Below are 18,312 nucleotides of genomic sequence, written 5' to 3'. Positions count from 1 at the left end.
TCCAGCTTGGGTGACTGAGCAAGACTCTATCTCTAATAATAATAATAATAACAACAACAACAACAACAAAGAAAAGCTAACATTCATAGTACAACTGGCATTGTAACAAATTAATGCAGTATTCTTTAATATCTATTTAGTAAGAAGAATCATAAATCCTGTTTTTCCTTTTGTTGTTGTTGTTGTTAAAGAAAATAGGCTGGCGTATAGTGGCACAATCATAGCTCACTGCAGTCTCCGACTCTTGAACTCAAGCAATTCTCCTGCCTTAGCCACCCTGGGTAGCTGGGATTGTAGGCATGTGACACCATGCCCAACCAATTTTTTTATTTTGTAAAGACAGGAGTCTGTGTTGCCCAGGCTAGTCTTAAACTCCTGGGCTCAAGCGATCCTACTACCGTGGCCTCCCAAAGTGCCGGGATTATAGGTGTGAGCCACCACGCCTGGCCATAAATCCCATTTTGTTTTTTAATCCCCTCCTTAGGAACTGACTGTAAGAAAATAATTGAAAAGGGGAAAAAAACATTTTTATACAAAGATATTTAATCAACAGTGAATAAGGGTCCAAATTCTCAATAACTGGAAGACTTTGAAAGAGACAATGATGGATTAATATAATAGAATATTTTATAGGCATTAAACATGACAACTATATGACTGTCAAGAGAGAAAAGTCTACACAATATAACTTAATTGAAACTTAAATGAAAAGTTAAATGCTATATGTATATTGATTAAAACAAAAAAGTTGTACATTCATAAATACTCTAAATTGATGGGATTTTATGGTGAAAGGTGTTTCTTTTCCATTGCATTGACATATTTATAAGGTTTTACTTTTTATTTAAATACATACAGCTAAAATCTAAGGCATTTCCTTTCAGGTAAGAAACTGAAATGTGTTCACTTTTTTCTCTAGTTGTTTCCAAGCATTAAATACCATGTATGTAATATCTGTGGTTTGGGGATAGCCAGTTATAGTTGCTAATGATTATTTCCCATTTAGGTACAAAGTCACTAATCAATAAGGGTTTTTAGGAATAGTCTTTGAGGCTAAATTTTATTAACAAACTATATATATTGTTTATTAGTACTATTCTGGGAAATTTTTTTTCTGGTAATAAATCCACGCCAGCAAATTTCTTTTGAAAACAAAAATGTAGCTGCTAATTTAGTCTTAATAGATCACCATCAGAGCCCTTGTTTTGCATTTGACTTCCTGGACACAGTTAAAGATCTATTTAAACAGGAAAGTACTGTTATTTCAGCAATTCGAGTAATGGGGTTATTTCATTAAGAGAAAAGCTTCAGGAAACATAGCACATGAAATATTTGAGCATTGCTCCCGGTAAGAACAAGAGCCTGAGATGAATTGCCAAATATTTTTGAGCAGCTGCCTTGTGTAAAGAGTTGGTTGTTGAACAGCTAACTTTTAAGTCAAGTTCTAACATTATACCAGTGTTCACTCTAATTTTAAAATTAGGTTTACAAGTATTTTTCTCAGAATTTTAAACTAAAAATAACATTTTAAAAATATCAATCCTCCAACTTAAAAAATGGAAAAAAAAATACTATATTTCTTACCAGTCCTTTCCAGATAAAATTTCCTAGTAATAGAAAAAAGCTTTTCTGCATCTTTTCACTCAAATCAACTAATAAGACCTAGAGGAAGCACTGGCGACAAATTCACCCATTTCTACCTGCAGAATGTCATATCTCTATCCCTCCCTCTTCTTCTCTCCCAGGACAATTGATATAAAGGAAAACTAGTGGTTGTTTTAAATTGTTATAATCTCAATATGATAATTCATAGGAACAAATGATATTTCACCAGCCCTAGTCCCTTGTCCTAGCTCCACACACCCACACTCTCCCCGCTCTCGGAATTCTCCTGCCTCACAAGCTGGAGCTGAGTGAATTAAGTTGCCCCCATTGACTGGGCATTGCTCTCTGTTCTGCCCCAGTTCTTCCTGGCTTTTCTCATTCCATTTCATTCTGATTCTAAATGTTTGCATTTGCAACCTCCATCATAATTCTTTCTTCTCCTCCCAGGTAACATTTACAACATTTAATTTAAATGTTTAAAACAGTAGCCATATAAAAAAATTGCTATTTCTTCATTTAACTAATTTAACAAGTACTTATAGAGCACCTATGAATACAAAACACTGCAATACAAAGAAGAATAAGACATAGTCCCCTACGTCAGCCTTCAAAGGAGCTGCCAGTTGAACACATGAAGAAGACAAATAGAACAAAGAAACGAAGTAAAAGCAGAGAGGAACATGCCTTAGGTTTTTGGCTGTTACATTTAAACAAAAGCTAAATCTTATAGATATGTCAATGGGAAAAGTGCTAAATGTAAAAATAAGCATTCTTAAGTTCTTGAAATTATTTCACTGGTATTATATTATATTATATGCTTCAGAATCCTATTCTTTAATTGGTAGGATTAAATCTAATCCTATGTATTTGGCCCAGATGGGAGACAATAACTTAAAGACGTAAGCCGATCAGAAACTTTGTAAGAGTAGTGGTATGAATTGGGCTTATGCTTTATACCCACACATTTGTCAAGCATCAGTCTTTTAACATTTTTCTTTGTTACCATCAAATAAACAAAACTAAAACCTATTCCAAGAAATCCCTAAAAATAACATTACCAAATACATCTTCATTAACAAAGAAAAGTTTTATTAATTTAAAAGCAAAATACATATAGTTTTATATACATATAGTTTATAGTTAACTAATTTAACAAGTACTTATAGAGCACCTATGAGTACAAAACACTGCAATACAAAGAAGAATAAGACATAGTCCTCTATGTCAGCCTTCAAAGGAGCTGCCAGTTGAACACATGAAGAAGGCAAATAGAACAAAGACTCTTTTAATTAATTTAATTAAATTTAAAAGCAAAATACATATAGTTTTGCTTTTAAACTAATAAAGCTCTTCTTTGTTAATGAAGAGGTATTTGGTAATGTTATTTTTAGGGATTTCCTGCAATAGGTTTTAATTTTGCTCCAACTGGAGACATCATTGTTAAATGGTCTGCAAAAATCATGCTACAGAATTATTAGTTCTTCCCAAACAGTGGCCCTTCAGAGAAAAATAATTCCTGTTTTCATAATTTATAAAGTATGTTTGGTTCTGTTTGAAGGTCATGATGATCATGTGGCATGGTCCTGGGGGCAGTGCTATTTTACAGGTGATTCATTAGTTTATGAATGAGTCTTTTGTTACTGGTCAGGTTACTCCATCTTCTAGTGGATTTCCTCAATAAACCTAAAGGTTAATTCATAAAGTAATCGATGAAAATAGAGTTTATATTTTGTTCTGCCATCTCTTTTTAAATATCAGATTAATGTCGCTGCTAAAAGAGGAATGAAATTTGTTGGATTCATATCACAGCATTATTCTCCATCTAAATTCTGCAATGGAACCAACCATGATGGAGATATAGAATCAATGCTACATGTGAGACACAGTTCAGATGAAAACTGCAGAAGTTGGAATGAAGGGACATTAAGTGGGCAATCATCTGAAAGTGGAATTGAGGAAGAACTTCATCATGACAGTGGACACTATCAAATGGAACAAAATGGCAGCCCTGGCTCCTCTAAATCAAGAAAGGAGGAAGGTAATAGACAAGATTAGTAGAAAGAGAATATACTACAGTTTAGATTAAGCAAAATAAGTTTTTGAGGTTTTCTTTTAGAAATATGAGGCAAAGTAAATTGCTAAAGATTATAATGACTAAATGAACTAATACAAACTTGTCATGATTTTTAAAAATTATTACAGCCAGCAATAAGGCATGGCAGTTTTTTAGACAGTTGTTTCTGGCAGCACATACAATGCCATCCACATAATGAAACTTTGTGTTGAAGATTGGTTTCTATTTAGTCATCCAAAACTCCCTTGTAAATTGGAGGCTGTACATGTGTACCAAATAAGTGAGTCTCTTAAGTCTAAAAAGCTGTTCTGATTTATGTTTGTACTAATAAACAGCGTGTGAGAATTTTCATTTTGGCCTTTCCCATTGCATGGATGGTTTTCACCTTTGAAATTAATTGGCTTTCTTTGATCATCAACTAGAATGTGAAACTGGCACATCATGATGAAACAATTAATATAACAATAGTGCCTGCATCCTAAAATAACTTTGAACAACAGTTGTATTCTTCTGTGCCAGCTAGCAAGTCTTCCCAAGAAATTGAGAGTATTTTATTCACGCATTTGGGACTGTTCAAAATTTTCTGATACCTTTGTGGGCATGCTTTAAAAAAGCACTATCAGAGAAAAGCAAAGGCTACATATACCTTAGCATTAACAACATGGGCTCTGGAATCAGATACCTCAATTTCTTTATAAAAAGGGGTAATAGTAAGAACTCCCTCACTGGGTTGTTGTGGGAAGTAAATAAGAAATGTCTACAAAGTGTTTGACCCAGTGCCTGGTACAGAATAAGCTCTATATTAACTGCTATTAACTGATCCTTCAGTCGGTGTTGGCACTGGAGGAGCACCCCTTGGTGTCAGGCTTTCTGGGTTGTGTTTTGATGTGCTTAGCATCCTATACATGGCAGAGATTCATTTAGCCACATAAGCTCTACCTCCTGAAGAAATAACTGGAAGCATTTACCAACTTAGATCGCACCTGTCTCCACCACCATCACCACCACCCTCCTCTTTTCTTACTCATTCCCTAGCTAACAATGTCCCTGATTTTTTTGCAATGTAAAAATTATAGGAATGTGTATTAGTCTGTTCTCATGCTGCAAATAAAAAAATACCTGAGACTGGGTAATTTATAAAGGAAAGAGGTTTAATTGACTCATAGTCCAGCATGGCTGGAGAGGCCTTGGGAAACTGACAATCATGGCAGAAGGGAAAGCAAACATGTCCTTCTTCACGTGGTGGCAGGAGAGAGAAGAATGAAAGGGGGAAGCCCCTTATAAAACCGTCAGATCCCGTGAGAACTAACTCACTGTTATTAGAAAAGGATGGGGGAAATCGCCCCCATGACTCAACTGTCACTATCTGATCCCTCCCACAACATGTGGGGATTATGGGAACTACAATTCAGGATGAGATTTGGGTGGGGACACAGCCAAACCATATCAGAATGTAATAGTGAACAAGAGGTATGGGAATTACGGTCAGAGAGGTATTCACTATCTTCCACCCATTCCTACCTTTACACTCCATGTGAGTTCCCACCCTTACTTTGAGCAAATCAGATGTCTATTTCTATTTCTTTACGTTCTACATCCAATATAGTACTTAATGTAACTGTCAATCTTTAGATTCTGTCTCTCAGTATTTTTAAACTACATACTTCTCAATAACTTTTCTGTAGTAGTGGTTCTTAATTAGAAGAGGGAGAATGGGGGTAGCAAGAATTCACAAAAGACCTCTTTGAGTATCTGGTGAAATCCATGGAATCCAGATACTTTTGTCTGTCATACAGGTGATGTTAAACTTCCTAAAACACAAACATAGGTGTGGATCCATTGACCCCACGTTAAGAATTTGCCAATTCCCAGTAAAGCAGAAGATACGATCCAGCATTTCCATGTCTGTGCTAGAGTCACTCTCTCACGTATCCAAGAAGATATAAAGTTTGTAATAACAAAAAAACTGGAAATAATGCATGTGTCCACCAAAAGGAGACTGGAGCATTGGCATACTATGTAGCAGTTAAAATAAATGGATAAGATCTGTATGGTTATTTACATTTTAAAGGCATGTTGAACAAGAAGTCAATTCATATCTACAGTAGAATACCACTGTAAAAAATTTTTCAAACTGTAAAATGTTACATATCATTTATGGGTTTATTAGTGTGTATTAAAAGATTAAAAGCTTGCATGAGAACGATAAACACCAACTTCATTATAGTACTTATTTCTAGAGAATAGAATTAGAGGATACTACATAGTAGCCTCAACTGTATCCATTTCTCATTTCTTTGAAAAAATAGTCTGAAGCAAATATAGCATAATATTGACATTTGATTAAGCTGAGTGCTTGTTTGTATGCTTGGAATATCTCATGATTACTGAAAAAAATTAGGAATCTTTGATTAACAAAATTATAATTTTCCCTTTTTTTCTCCTTCTGAATGTCTAGCCTCAGACAACAAACTGTATACAGTCTTCAATGTTTTTGATGATGATTCAACCTCCTTGGCCTATCAGGAAGGCATCCTGTCAATGAAAGTAACAAGAAAAGGATCGGTCATTAGTACGCTTGATGCTGACTGGCTGGAGTTAACTACCTTTTATTATAAACAAGGCTTATCTTTAATTGATTCTTTTGTATTCTGGGAAACATCTAAAGGTAAGTTTTATGTTAATGATATTTTATATCTGAAGAATTTGAACTTGTATCAAAATCAGTGAAAATGTTTTTATTTCTCAAGTTCTATGGCTGAAAGGACAGATACCATTTCTAAGGAAATAAATTCCAGCTGTTACACAGATATGTAGCTTTAATTTAAAAGCTTAAAGCCCCTTCAGTGCAATGGACACTTAAGGAGGGTGGGCAGAATTATAACATAAAATGTCCGCTGTTGGGTTGTAATTGGGAAACCACCGTGTGATTGACTAGGAGAATTTTCCAAATAAGATGTACTATAATAGTCCAAATGAGAAGTTTATGATGGCATTTCATGGTTACTATGCATATTTATTACATTATCCCAATTTTGAACGCTATCTACCATGTTTATAGTCAGTCTATACCTGATTCTTTCTATAATTTGTATAGAAAAGTCATCTTTGGTTTAGAAAGTGACGTTGGCTTTGTTCTTATTTCTGTTTTCACCTTGTCTTTCATCCCTCTCTAGCCTTTCTCATTTAATTACAGTGGAGTATGTAATTATTTGTGTCTATCACAAAAACAAAGAGAAACTATAACATATTATCAAAAATGACTTTCTAGGAAATTTTTTTCAGAGATGAGTGTTAAAAAAAGAAAAAGGAAAGGTAGTAATGACACTAGAAAAATGCATTAGGAAAGGTGAAGGTTATGAAATCCAGGATAATTAGGAACTCAACTCTGTGAGGTTAGAGGAAAGAATTAAAAGCAAATAAGATCTCCCTGTACCTTACTACTGTTAAATCAGCCTAGTATTACCTTAACTGCTCCAACTAAAGACTTTGGATGATATTTTAAATTATCAGGAGTCATGTTCCAATAGGCCCTTTTAACTAGCAGTATTAAGGACCAAACCCATGGGAGCACCCCAGTAATACAACACCTTGCAGAGTGCTTGGCACATAGCAGGTGCTTAATAAATATTTCTTAGTATTTTTCAGTAGGCCAGGCACCATGGCTCACACCTGTAATCCCAGCACTTTGGGAGGCCAAGGCAGGCAGATTGCTTAGGTCCAGGAGTTCGAGACTAGCCTGGGCAATATGGCAAAACCTCATCTCTACAAATAATGCAAAAAGTTAGTCCGGTATGGTGGCAGCCACCTGTATTCCCAGCTACCCAGAAGGCTGATGTGGGAGGATCACCTGAGCCCAGGGAGGTCAAGGCTGCAGTGAGCTATGATTGTACCCACAACATTCTAGCCTGGGTGAGAGAGTAAGACCCTGTCTCAAAAAAAAACAAACAAACAAACAAACAAACAAAATATATATATATATATATGTATATATGTGTGTGTGTATAAATTAAAAATATTTCTTAGTATTTTTTGGTTACTGGAAGCTTCTTCCACTTGGTCTTTTATTTTATTTTTTTTTATTATACTTCAGGTTCTAGGGTACATGTGCACAATGTGCAGGTTTGTTACATATGTATACATGTGCCATGTTGGTGTACCACACCCATCAAATCGTCATTTACATTAGGTATATCTCCTAATGCCATCCCTCCCTCTTCCCCCCGCCCCAAGACAGGCCCCAGTGTATGTGATGTTCCCCTTCCTGTGTCCAAGTGATCTCAGTGTTCAATTCCCACCTATGAGTGTGAACATGTGGTGTTTGGTTTTCTGTCCTTGCAATAGTTTGCTCAGAATGATAGTTTCCAGCTTCATCCATGTCCCTACAAAGGACAGGAACTCATCCTTTTTTATGGCTGCATAGTATTCCATGGTATATATGTGCCACATTTTCTTAATCCAGTCTATCGTTGATGGACATTTGGGTTGGTTCCAAGTCTTTGCTATTGTGAATAGTGCCACAATAAACATACGTGTGCATGTGTCTTTATAGCAGCATGATTTATAATCCTTTAGGTATATACCCAGTAATGGGATGGCTGGGTCAAATGGCATTTCTAGTTCTAGGTCCTTGACGAATCGCCACACTGTCTTCCACAATGGTTGAACTAGTTTACAGTCCCATCCACTTGGTCTTTTAGAGTAACAGCAAAGTTTCATAGGAAAAACATGGGCTTTAGAATCAGACCAAGGTTTAAATCCTATGTCTTCTACTTATTAGTTGTGTCATCTTGGGAAGTTAGTCGAGCTCACTGAGTCTCAGTTTCTTAAAGAGGAATAAAAATACTCCTACTTTTTATTGTTGTGATGATGTAATATCATAAAATAAAGTGACTTCCAGAATGCCTAGCCTACAGTCAGAGTTCATTTTCTGGTGTTAGTTTTCTTTCCTGCCACTTGTTATGTGCAATTACAGTACTTTTAGTGTGGATCATCTATTTAGAGGTTGGTTTGTGCTTCATAATCTCTCTCTCTCTCACTCTCTCTCTCTTTCTCTTTCTCTCCTGTTTCTCTTCTCTCCAAAAAGTTTAGTTGAAGCCATTTCGAATTTTGGTGTGTGACTTACTGCTGAACCGAAAAGCAAAACATACGCTTTTCGCAATGTCTCTCAGGCATCCCTGCCTTGGGTCATGCCTGATGAGAATAAAATTAGCCACAGCAGTTGCCAGCCAGGCTCTGTGTGGCTTTTGTTCTTAAAGCCTCAGAATCTATTTAGAGAGCCCCAGGGTGACTCTCTCTCAGCAGCTCATGGGGCGGAGCAGGGTCACGGAGGGGGTTGCAGAATCTTCCCCTCTCAGCAGCTCTGGAATGTCTCATTAGACATTTGACATTGCAGGCTATGGCAAGCCCCTCACGAGCCACATCGGTCTGCGGGGTCTGTCACCTGGGCACGTCATTTGGGACTTTCCTGGGAGTGCACAGGGAAGTTGCCGAGGGGAAATTGTGACCAATAGCTGTGTCACTGTGCGAAGCAAGTCACAGGAAGCAGGGCTGAATTGGTCGCTTTGTTTTGGTATGTTTGATGCCTGACATCTAAAGCACATGGGGAGGGTGGTAGGGGCAGACAATGCATATTTTGTTTGGTCTTGCTTCTACCCTCTTCCAAAATACTGTAAGAAGTTAGCCCACCATGAGGAATGGAAGAACAGAACCAGACAGCGCTCAGAAATTTAAATATATTACCCCACAAATCACATTGAATAAAATACCTCCCTCCAGAAACACAGAGGTGGGGGACAAATGTTTAAAAAGTTTTCTACTGCAGCAGTCAGAGTGTAAAAGTTGTAAGATCTGTGAAATTCCTTCTCAGTGTCCCTCCACACTCACTCTAACAGCCTTTCCTGCTGTGAAGCACACCCTGGGACACACACACACAATGGCCCTCAAGGTGCCTACACTTCACCAGCCTCCAAATGCCCCACCACCCCCAGAGCACAGTCTTACCCCACCTTAGGATACCACATCTTAAGGCTACATTTTGATTTTTTAAGAATTCTTTTCAGACTTCACTTGTTACTCATTTCAATCTTTCCACTCCTGTAAAAATGTTTGTGTGGCACTAGTGGAGGAGAGGTAGCACAATGAAGAGTGGGGATGGAGTAATAACATTGAAACTCATTCCATATATGCCAGGTCCCATGCCAGGCACTGGGTTTATAATACTCTTCCCTACTCGCAAGGTGCTAGCCGTGTGGCATCGGGCAGTCAGGCAGTGAAAGTGTCAAAACAAATGTATCTAATTTCAAAACTAAGAAAATTGTGTGACATGACTGTAGAGGATATTATGGTGAGAGTACCAGGGAAGAACCCATTCAAAGAGGCGGTCAGAAGATCCCCTCTGAGAAGGCAGCAATCACACTGAGACTGGGCAGCTGGAGAGGAGCAGACCTGTGAGAACCAGAGGTACGCCATTATAGGCCGGAGAAACACATCTAAAGGTACAAAGACCTTAGGGCAGAGAAGAGGAACTGGGAAACGGTCTGTGTTTCTGGAGCAAGGCAAGCAAGAGTATGGCTCTGGACACAGTGGAAGAGGTAGGCAACAGGCAGTCCCTACAGGGTGCTAAAGAGGAAGAATGCAACGACAGCAGCTAACACCTATTTTGCACTTGCTCTACACTAGCATCGTGCTAAGCATTTTGCATTCATTAACTCATTTAGTCCCCACAGCAACCTGTGAGGTAAAGATGATTGTGGCCAGGCACGGTGGCTCACGCCTGTAATCCCAGCACTTTGGGAGGTTGAGGTGGGCAGATCACGAGGTCAGGAGTTTGAGACCAGCCTGGCCAACATGGTGAAACCCTTCTCTACTAAAAATACAAAAAATTAGCTGGGTGTGGTGGCATGCACCTGCAATCCCAGCTACTCAGGAGACTGAGGCAAGAGAATCATTTGAACCAGGAGGCAGAAGTTGCAGTGAGCCAAGATCATGCCACTGCACTCCAGCCTGGGCGACAGTGCAAGACTCCGTCTCAAAAAAAAATGAATATATATATATATTTACTTTATTTATTTATTTCTTTGTAGATGGGGTCTCACTGTCACCCAGACTGGAGTGCAAGGGCACAATCATAGTTCACTAGCCTTGAACTCCTGGGCTGAGGCCATCCTCCCACCTCAGACTCGCGAGTAACCAGGACTCCATGCATACCACCACGCCCAGCTAATTTTTTAAATTGTTTTGTAGAGATGGTCTCACTTTGCTGCCCTGCTTGGTACCAAACTCCTGGCTTCAAGTGATCCTCCAGCCTTGGCCTCCCAAAGTGCTGGGATTCCAGGCATGAGCCGTCGTGCCAGGCCATGCTTATTCTCCTTGTACATATGAAGGAACTGAAGCACAGAGATTTTACAGAAGGTGCCTGCATTCACACAACTGGAAAGTGGTGGAGCCACCTAGATGGAGTGTGTGCTTTTACCAAGATACTTATTCCAATTCAGTCATTAAACATTTAAAGAGGGAGTCATGATCTCATTTGCATTTTTTAAATAATTTCTAGCCAGGTGCGGTGGCTCTTGCTTGTAATCCCAGCACTTTGGGAGGCCGAGGCAGGCAGATCACTTGAGGTCAGGAGTTCAAGACCAGCCTGGCCAACATGGAAAAACCCCGTCTCTATTAGAAATGCAAAAATTAGCTGGGCATGGTGGGCGCCTGTAGTTCCAGCTACTCAGGAAGCTGAGGCAGGAGAATCTCCTGAACCTGGGAGGTGGAGGTTGCAGTGAGCCGAGATCACACCACTGCACTGCACTCCAGCCTGGGCAACAGAGTGAGACTCCATTTTAAAAAAAGAAGAAAGGAAAGGAAAAGAGAGGAGAGAAAAGGGAAGGGAGGAGAGAGAAAAAGGGAGGGGAGGGGAGGGGACGGGAGAGGAGGAGAGGAGAGGAGAGGAGAGGAGAGGAGAGGAGAGGAGAGGAGAGGAGGGGAGGGGAGAGGAGAGGAATTTCTTTGCCGTCATTATGAGAAATGGATCACAGAGGCCAAGAGTGGAAGTGTGGTGAGGAGGCTGTTAAGAGGCTGTTGCAGTGGTCCCTGAGAGATGATGATGGCGATGGAAAGAAGTGGATAGGCTAAGATTCTTTTTAGAGTTACCATACTTGCCTCCCCTCTACTTCAAAGATGCTCCTGGGCCCAACTCTGGGCAGCTGAATACCAAAAATGGCATAGGAACCAAAAATACTACAATATAGTGTTACCTCTCTGCACCTTTACAAGAATGTCAATGTCATGTCCTGCTAAAAGACAAGACATGTCCAGAAAAGTAAACCATTCTCTGGGAGCCCTTCAAACATGTGCTTTTCAAACCAGGGTTCGAGTACCCTCAGGATATGCAGCCTTATGCCAAGGAGTACACAAGTTCACAAGTTTGCAGAATATAATTCTTCCTGGAGTGTCAATATTACTTTAAGACTGAGTGGCTTTTATGTAAGATGAATATATTTGAAAAGAATGGGCCAGCACAGTGGCTCATGCCTGTAGCCCCAGTACTTTGGGAGGCCAAGGTGGGAGAATCCCTGGAGGCCTGGAGTTTGAGACCAGCCTGATGGTAGAGGGTCTTGCCTCTGTGTTGATGGCGGCTGACTGATCAGGGTGGTGGTTGCTGAAGGTTGGGGTGGCTGTAGCAATTTCTAATTTAATATTTTTCTCTTCTGGCATAGAGTCTCGCCCAGTCGCCCAGGCTGGAGCACAATGATGTGATCTCAGCTCACTGCAACCTCCGCCTCCCGGGTTCAAGCAATCCTCCCACCTTGGCCTCTTGGGTAGCTGGGACCAAGCAAGGTATGCACCACCACGTTGGCTATTTTTTTAGAGACAGGGTCTTACTATGTTGCCCAGGCTGGTCTTGAACTCCTACGCTCAAGTGATCCACCTGCCTCAGCCTCCCAAAGTGCTGAGATTACAGCATGAGCTACTGCGCCTGGTCAGCTGTGGCAATTTCTTAAAATAATACAATGAAATTTGCTGCATCAATTGGCTCTTTCTTTCACGAAAGATTTCTCTCTAGCATATGATGCTGTTTGACGGCATTTTAACCACAGTAGAACTTCTTTCAAAATCGGAGTCAATCCTCTCAAACCCTCCCTCCAACTGCTTTATCACCTAAGTTTATGTAATATTCTAAATCCTTCATTGTCATTTCAACAGTGTTCACAGCATCTTCACCAGGAGTAGATTCCATTTTAAAAAACCACTTTCTAGGCTGGGCACAGTGGCTTACCCTTGTAATCCCAGCACTTTGGGAGGCCGAGGCAGGAGGATCACTTTAGGTCAGGAGTTCGAGACCATCCTGGCCAACATGGTAAAACTCTATCTCTACTAAAAACACAAAGACCAGCCTGACCAACATGGTGAAACCCTGTCTCTACTAAAAATACAAAATTAGCCAGACATAGTGACACACCTGTAATTCCAGCTACTCAGGAGGCTGAGGCAGGAGAATTGCTTGAACTTTTGATTGATCTAGGCAGAGGTTGCAGTGAGCCAAGATCATGCCATTGCACTGCAGCCTGGGCAACAAAAGCAAAACTCAGTCTCAAAAATAAATAAATAATAAATAAAAATGCAAAAATTAGCTGTGCATGGTGGTGCATGCCTGCATTCCCAGCTACTCAAGAGGCTGAAGCACAAGAATCACTTGAACCTGGGAAGTGGAGGTTGCAGTGAGCCGAGATCGTGCCACTGCACTCCAGCCTGGGCAAGAGTGAGACTCCATCTCAAAAAAACAACAACAAGAAAAGAAAGAAACCACTTTCTTTCTTTGCTCATCCATAAGAAGCAACTCCTCATCCATTCAGGCTTTACTACGAGATTGCAGCAATTTAGTCCCATCTTTAGGCTCCACTTCTAATTCTAGCTCTCACTATTTTCACCACATGAACCCCTCAAAGTCATCCATGAAAACTGGAGTCAACCTCTTTCAAACTCCTGTTCATGTTGATATTTTGACCTCCTCCCATGAATCATAAATGTTCTTAATGGCATCTAGAATAGTGAATCCTCTCCAGAAGGTTTTAATTTATTTTGCCCAGATCCATCAGAGGAATTACTATCTATGGCAGCTATAGCCTTACAAAATGTATTCCTTAAATATATGACTTGAAAGTCAAAATGGCTCCTTGATCCATGGGCTGTAGAATGGATGTTGTGTTAGTAGGCTTGAAAACATTCATCTTCTTCCGCCCTAGTACCGGGGACTCTGAGAAAGCGCGCCTGTTCCGCGACCGTCACTCACCTCCCCTTCGCCTGGCGCCATGTACCGCTGCCTGGGCGAGGCGCTGCTGCTGTACCGGGCCGGGCCCGCAGCCCTGGGCTAGGCGGCCGCAGACTCCGCCGCATTGCTGGGCCAGGCCCGGGGACAGCCCGCCGCCGCCCCGCAGCGGGGGCTCGCATTGGCCGCCCAGCGCCACTGCAGCGAGGCGGTGGCCGACCGCGAGGACGACCCCAACTTCTTCAAGATGGTGGAGGACTTCTTAGACCGCGGCGACAGCATCGTGGAGGACAAGCTGGTGGAGGACCTGAGGACCCGTGAGAGCCAGGAGCAGAAGCGGAACCGGGTGCGCGGCATCCTGCGGATCATCAAGCCCTGCAACCATGTGCTGAGGCTCTCCTTCCCCATCCGGCGCAACGACGGCTCCTGGGAGGTCATCGAAGGCTGCCGAGCCCAGCACAGCCAGCACCGCACGCCCTGCAGGGGAGGTATCTGTTACAGCACTGATGAGAGTGTAGATGAAGTAAAAGCTTTGGCTTCTCTGATGACATACAAGTGTGCAGTGGTTGATGTGCCGTTTGGGGCTGCTAAAGTTGGTGTTAAGATCAGTCCCAAGAACTATAACGATAATGAATTGGAAAAGATCACAAGGAGGTTCACCATGGAGCTATGGAGCTAGCAAAGAAGGGCTGTATTGGTCCTGGCATTGATGTGCCTGCCCCAGATATGAGCAAAGGTGAGCGGGAGATGTCCTAGATCGCTGATACGTATGCCAGCACCAAAGGGCACTATGATATTAATGCACACGCCTGTGTTACTGGTAAACCCATCAGCCAAGGGGGAATCCATGGACGCATCTCTGCTACTGGCCGTGGTGTCTTCTGTGAGATTGAAAACTTCATCAATGAAGCTTCTTACATGAGCATTTTAGGAATGACACCAGGGTTTGGAGATAAAACATTTGTTGTTCAGGGATGTGGTAATGTGGGCCTACACTCTATGAGATATTTACATCGTTTTGGTGCTAAATGTATTGCTGTTGGTGAGTCTGATGGGAGCATGTGGAATCCAGATGGTATTGACCCAAAGGAACTGGAAGACTTCAAATTGCAGCATGGGTCCATTCTGGGCTTTCCCAGGGTAAAGCCCTATGAAGGAAGCATCTTGGAGGCCAACTGTGACATACTGATTCCAGCTGCCAGTGAGAAGCAGTTGACCAAATCCAATGCACCCAGAGTCAAAGCCAAGATCATTGCTGAAGGTGCCAATGGGCCAACAACTCCAGAAACTAACAAGATCTTCCTGGAGAGAAACATTGTGGGTATTACAGATCTCTACTTGAATGCCGGAGGAGTGACAGTATCTTACTTTGAGTGGCTGAAGAATCTGAATCATGTCAGCTATGGCCGTTTGACCTTCAAATATGAAAGGGATTCTAACTACAACTTGCTCATGTCTGGTCAAGAGAGTTTAGAAGGAAAATTTGGAAAGCATGGTGGAACTGTTCCCATTGTATCCACAGCAGAGATCCAAGACAGGATATCGGGTGCATCTGAGAAAGACATCGTGCACTCTGGCTTAGCATACACAATGGAGCTTTCTACCAGGCAAATTATGTGCACAGTCATGAAGTATAACTAACCTGGGATTGGACCTGAGAACAGCTGCCTATGTCAATGCCATTGAGAAAGTCTTCAACGTGTACAATGAAGCTGGTATGACCTTCACATAGATGGATCGTGGCTGACTTCCTCACTGCCTTCTTCACCTGTAACTTCTGCAGACCTATCACAAGTTTACATGTAACCACAGAAATCCCTTGCTCTCCTGACATTAATAATGGATACTATTCTCAACAAGTCAGTCCAAATCAGCACTTAAGGAGAAAGAAATTAAGATTAGGGGATCCTGTACAAGCTGAGTGTGAAAGTAGAAATCACCTACACCAGAGAGCCATTTTGGTATTTTGCCTTTAAATAAAGTCTCCTCCATCTGGCTGTGCAGCCTTGCTCTGTGGCTGTCCCCAACACAATCAGTGCTATTGCTGGGGAAGGAACAGTCAAGAGCAGTCAGTTGCTCACTTATTATGCTCTGGACGAGTGTGGGACACACTGTAACTATAACCCATTTAAGAAGTAGGTGTGTGGCCTTTTCAGGTGGCATGGTCCTCAAGTGAGTTCTTAGTGTTTTATATCAGCAAAATAACTCAATTTTGCAGGTTGCAAACAAATATAAAAGCTGTTTCTGTTTATCAATTTTATTCTTTTAGAATAAAATAAGTACATGCTGCTGTCATAAAATTGCTTTTAATCACTTAACAAGCCTAACCTTGACTCAAACAGTGAATGCCTATAAAAATAACAAATGAAAAAAACTAGTATTTTTATATCATAAAACATTGTCATTTATAGCTTATCAGTCATGTATTGCTGTCCAGCAAACATTAAAAGCCCTGTGGATAAATAAGTTATCATCATACTTGCAAAATGGTGGAGGCTGTTTTCATTAAAACTGTCAGAATTTACTAACTATAATTATGACACATAGTCCAAAGTATGTAGTAACCTTTTTATCATGTGAACTAATTGGTCTCTTTTGAAGATCTATGGTTGACTAATTAAACAATAATTCAAGTAGAGTGTCTCAGAAAAAAACCACTTGGGCTCCCTGTTTGGAGTCTGGCTACCTCTGAGCATTGCCAATGGCCCCTACTCACCTGATTTTGTGTCCTCTCCTTTTAGAGGGTTTGCATTCTGCACCCAGCTTCGCTAACAGTGGGCTGAAAACAACCTTGGGTTGAGTGTTTCATTTGGGAGTTATTTGGTCAGGGCCTTTTGAACAGTAGTGTCCCCATGAAGTGCTAGATAATATATGTGTAAGAATCAGCTTTTTTTTTTTTTTTAACTATAACACCCTTTCAGAAATTTCTAACTACTTCGTAACTGCATGGCTTAACCTGTTGATAAAAGCAGTTATTAAAAGTCTACGTTTTCAAAAAAAAGAAAAGAAAACATTAATCTTCTTGTATATCTTGATCAGAGCTCTTAGGTGATCAAGTACGTTGTCAATAAGCATAATATTTTGAAAGGTATCTTTTTTTCTGAGCAGTAGGTCTGAATAGTGGGCTTAAAATATTCAGTAAACCATACTATAAACAGATGTGCTGTCATCCAGGCTTTGTTTTCCATGTCTAGATCACAGGCAGAGTAGATTTAGCGTAATTCTTAAGGGCCGCAGGATTTTTAGAATAGTAAATAAGCATTAGCTTCAACTTAAAGTCACCAACTGCATTAGTCCCTAACAAGAGAGTTAACCTGTCCTATGAAGCTTTGAAGCTCGGCATTGACTACCCCCCTCTAGCAATGAAAGTCCTGGATGACATCTTCCACTATAAGGTTGTTTTACTGACATTGAAAATCTGTAGTTTTAGGCCGGGCACGGTGGCTCACGCCTGTAATCCCAACACTTTGGGAAGCTGAGGCAGGTGGATCATTTGCGATCAGGAGTTCGAGACCAGCCTGGCTAACATGGTGAAACCCCATCTCTACTAAAAAAACAAAAATTAGCTGGGTGTGGTGGCATGCACCTGTAATCTCAGCTACTTGGAACACTGAGGCAGGAGAATTGCTTGAGCGTGGGGAGGTAGAGGTTGCAGTAAGCCAAGATCATGCCACCATACCCCAGCCTGAGTGAAAGAGTGAGACCCTGTCTCAAAATAAATAAATAAATAATAAATAAATAAAAATCTGTAATTTTGTGTAGCCACCTTTATCTATTCTCTTAGCTGGATCTTCTAGATAACTTGCTGTAGCTTCCACATCAGCACTTGCTCTTTCGCCTTGCAATTTTATGTTATGGAGACAGCTTCTTTCCTTAAACTTTATGAACCAACCTCTGTCAGCTTCCAACTTTTCTTCCACAGCTTCCTCACGTCTCTCAGCCTTCATAGAATGGAATAGAGTTAGGATCTTGCTCTGGATTAGACTTTAGCTTAAGGGACTGCTTGTGGCTGGTTTGATCTTCTATCCAAACTGTTAAAACTGTCTCCATATCATCAAGAATTCTGTTTTACTTTTTTATCATTCATTCACTTTTATTTTCCTTCAAGAACTTTTCCCTTACATTCACAACTTAGCTAACTGACACAAGCGGCCTACTTCACTGCCTGTCTCAGCTTTGACACATCTTCCTCACTAAGCTTAATAATGATTCCCAGCTTTCGATTTAAAATGAGAAACTTGTGACTCTTCTTTTCACTTGAACACCTAGAGGCTGTTTCAGGGTTATTCATTGGCCTAATCTCAGGGAATGGGGGGCTCGAGGAGAGGGACAGAGATGGGGGGAGGGCCAGTCAGTAGAGCAGTCAGAACTC

The 18,312-nt window shown here is 40.8% G+C and overlaps 1 protein-coding gene and 1 pseudogene across 3 annotated transcripts in view; both read left to right on the top strand.

Moving 5' to 3' along the window:
• RFTN2 (raftlin family member 2) overlaps window positions 1-18,312 on the top strand; it is an 84,607-nt gene that overhangs the window by 26,947 nt on the left and 39,348 nt on the right. For 2 of the 3 annotated variants that reach the window (XM_007965751.3, XM_007965750.3), the window contains exons 4-5: window positions 3,364-3,643; window positions 6,138-6,347. In XM_007965751.3, coding sequence (XP_007963942.1) covers window positions 3,364-3,643; window positions 6,138-6,347 — 490 coding nt within the window. The remainder of the gene's footprint in view (window positions 1-3,363; window positions 3,644-6,137; window positions 6,348-18,312) is intronic. The other variant, XM_073019893.1, reaches the window with a different exon arrangement.
• Window positions 13,771-16,915, top strand: LOC103217586 (glutamate dehydrogenase 1, mitochondrial-like; annotated as a pseudogene).

This window comes from Chlorocebus sabaeus, chromosome 10 (assembly GCF_047675955.1).
Source record: "Chlorocebus sabaeus isolate Y175 chromosome 10, mChlSab1.0.hap1, whole genome shotgun sequence".
In the NCBI taxonomy this organism is placed as follows: Eukaryota; Metazoa; Chordata; class Mammalia; order Primates; family Cercopithecidae; genus Chlorocebus; species Chlorocebus sabaeus.
This window is presented reverse-complemented; position numbering and strand designations above follow the sequence as displayed.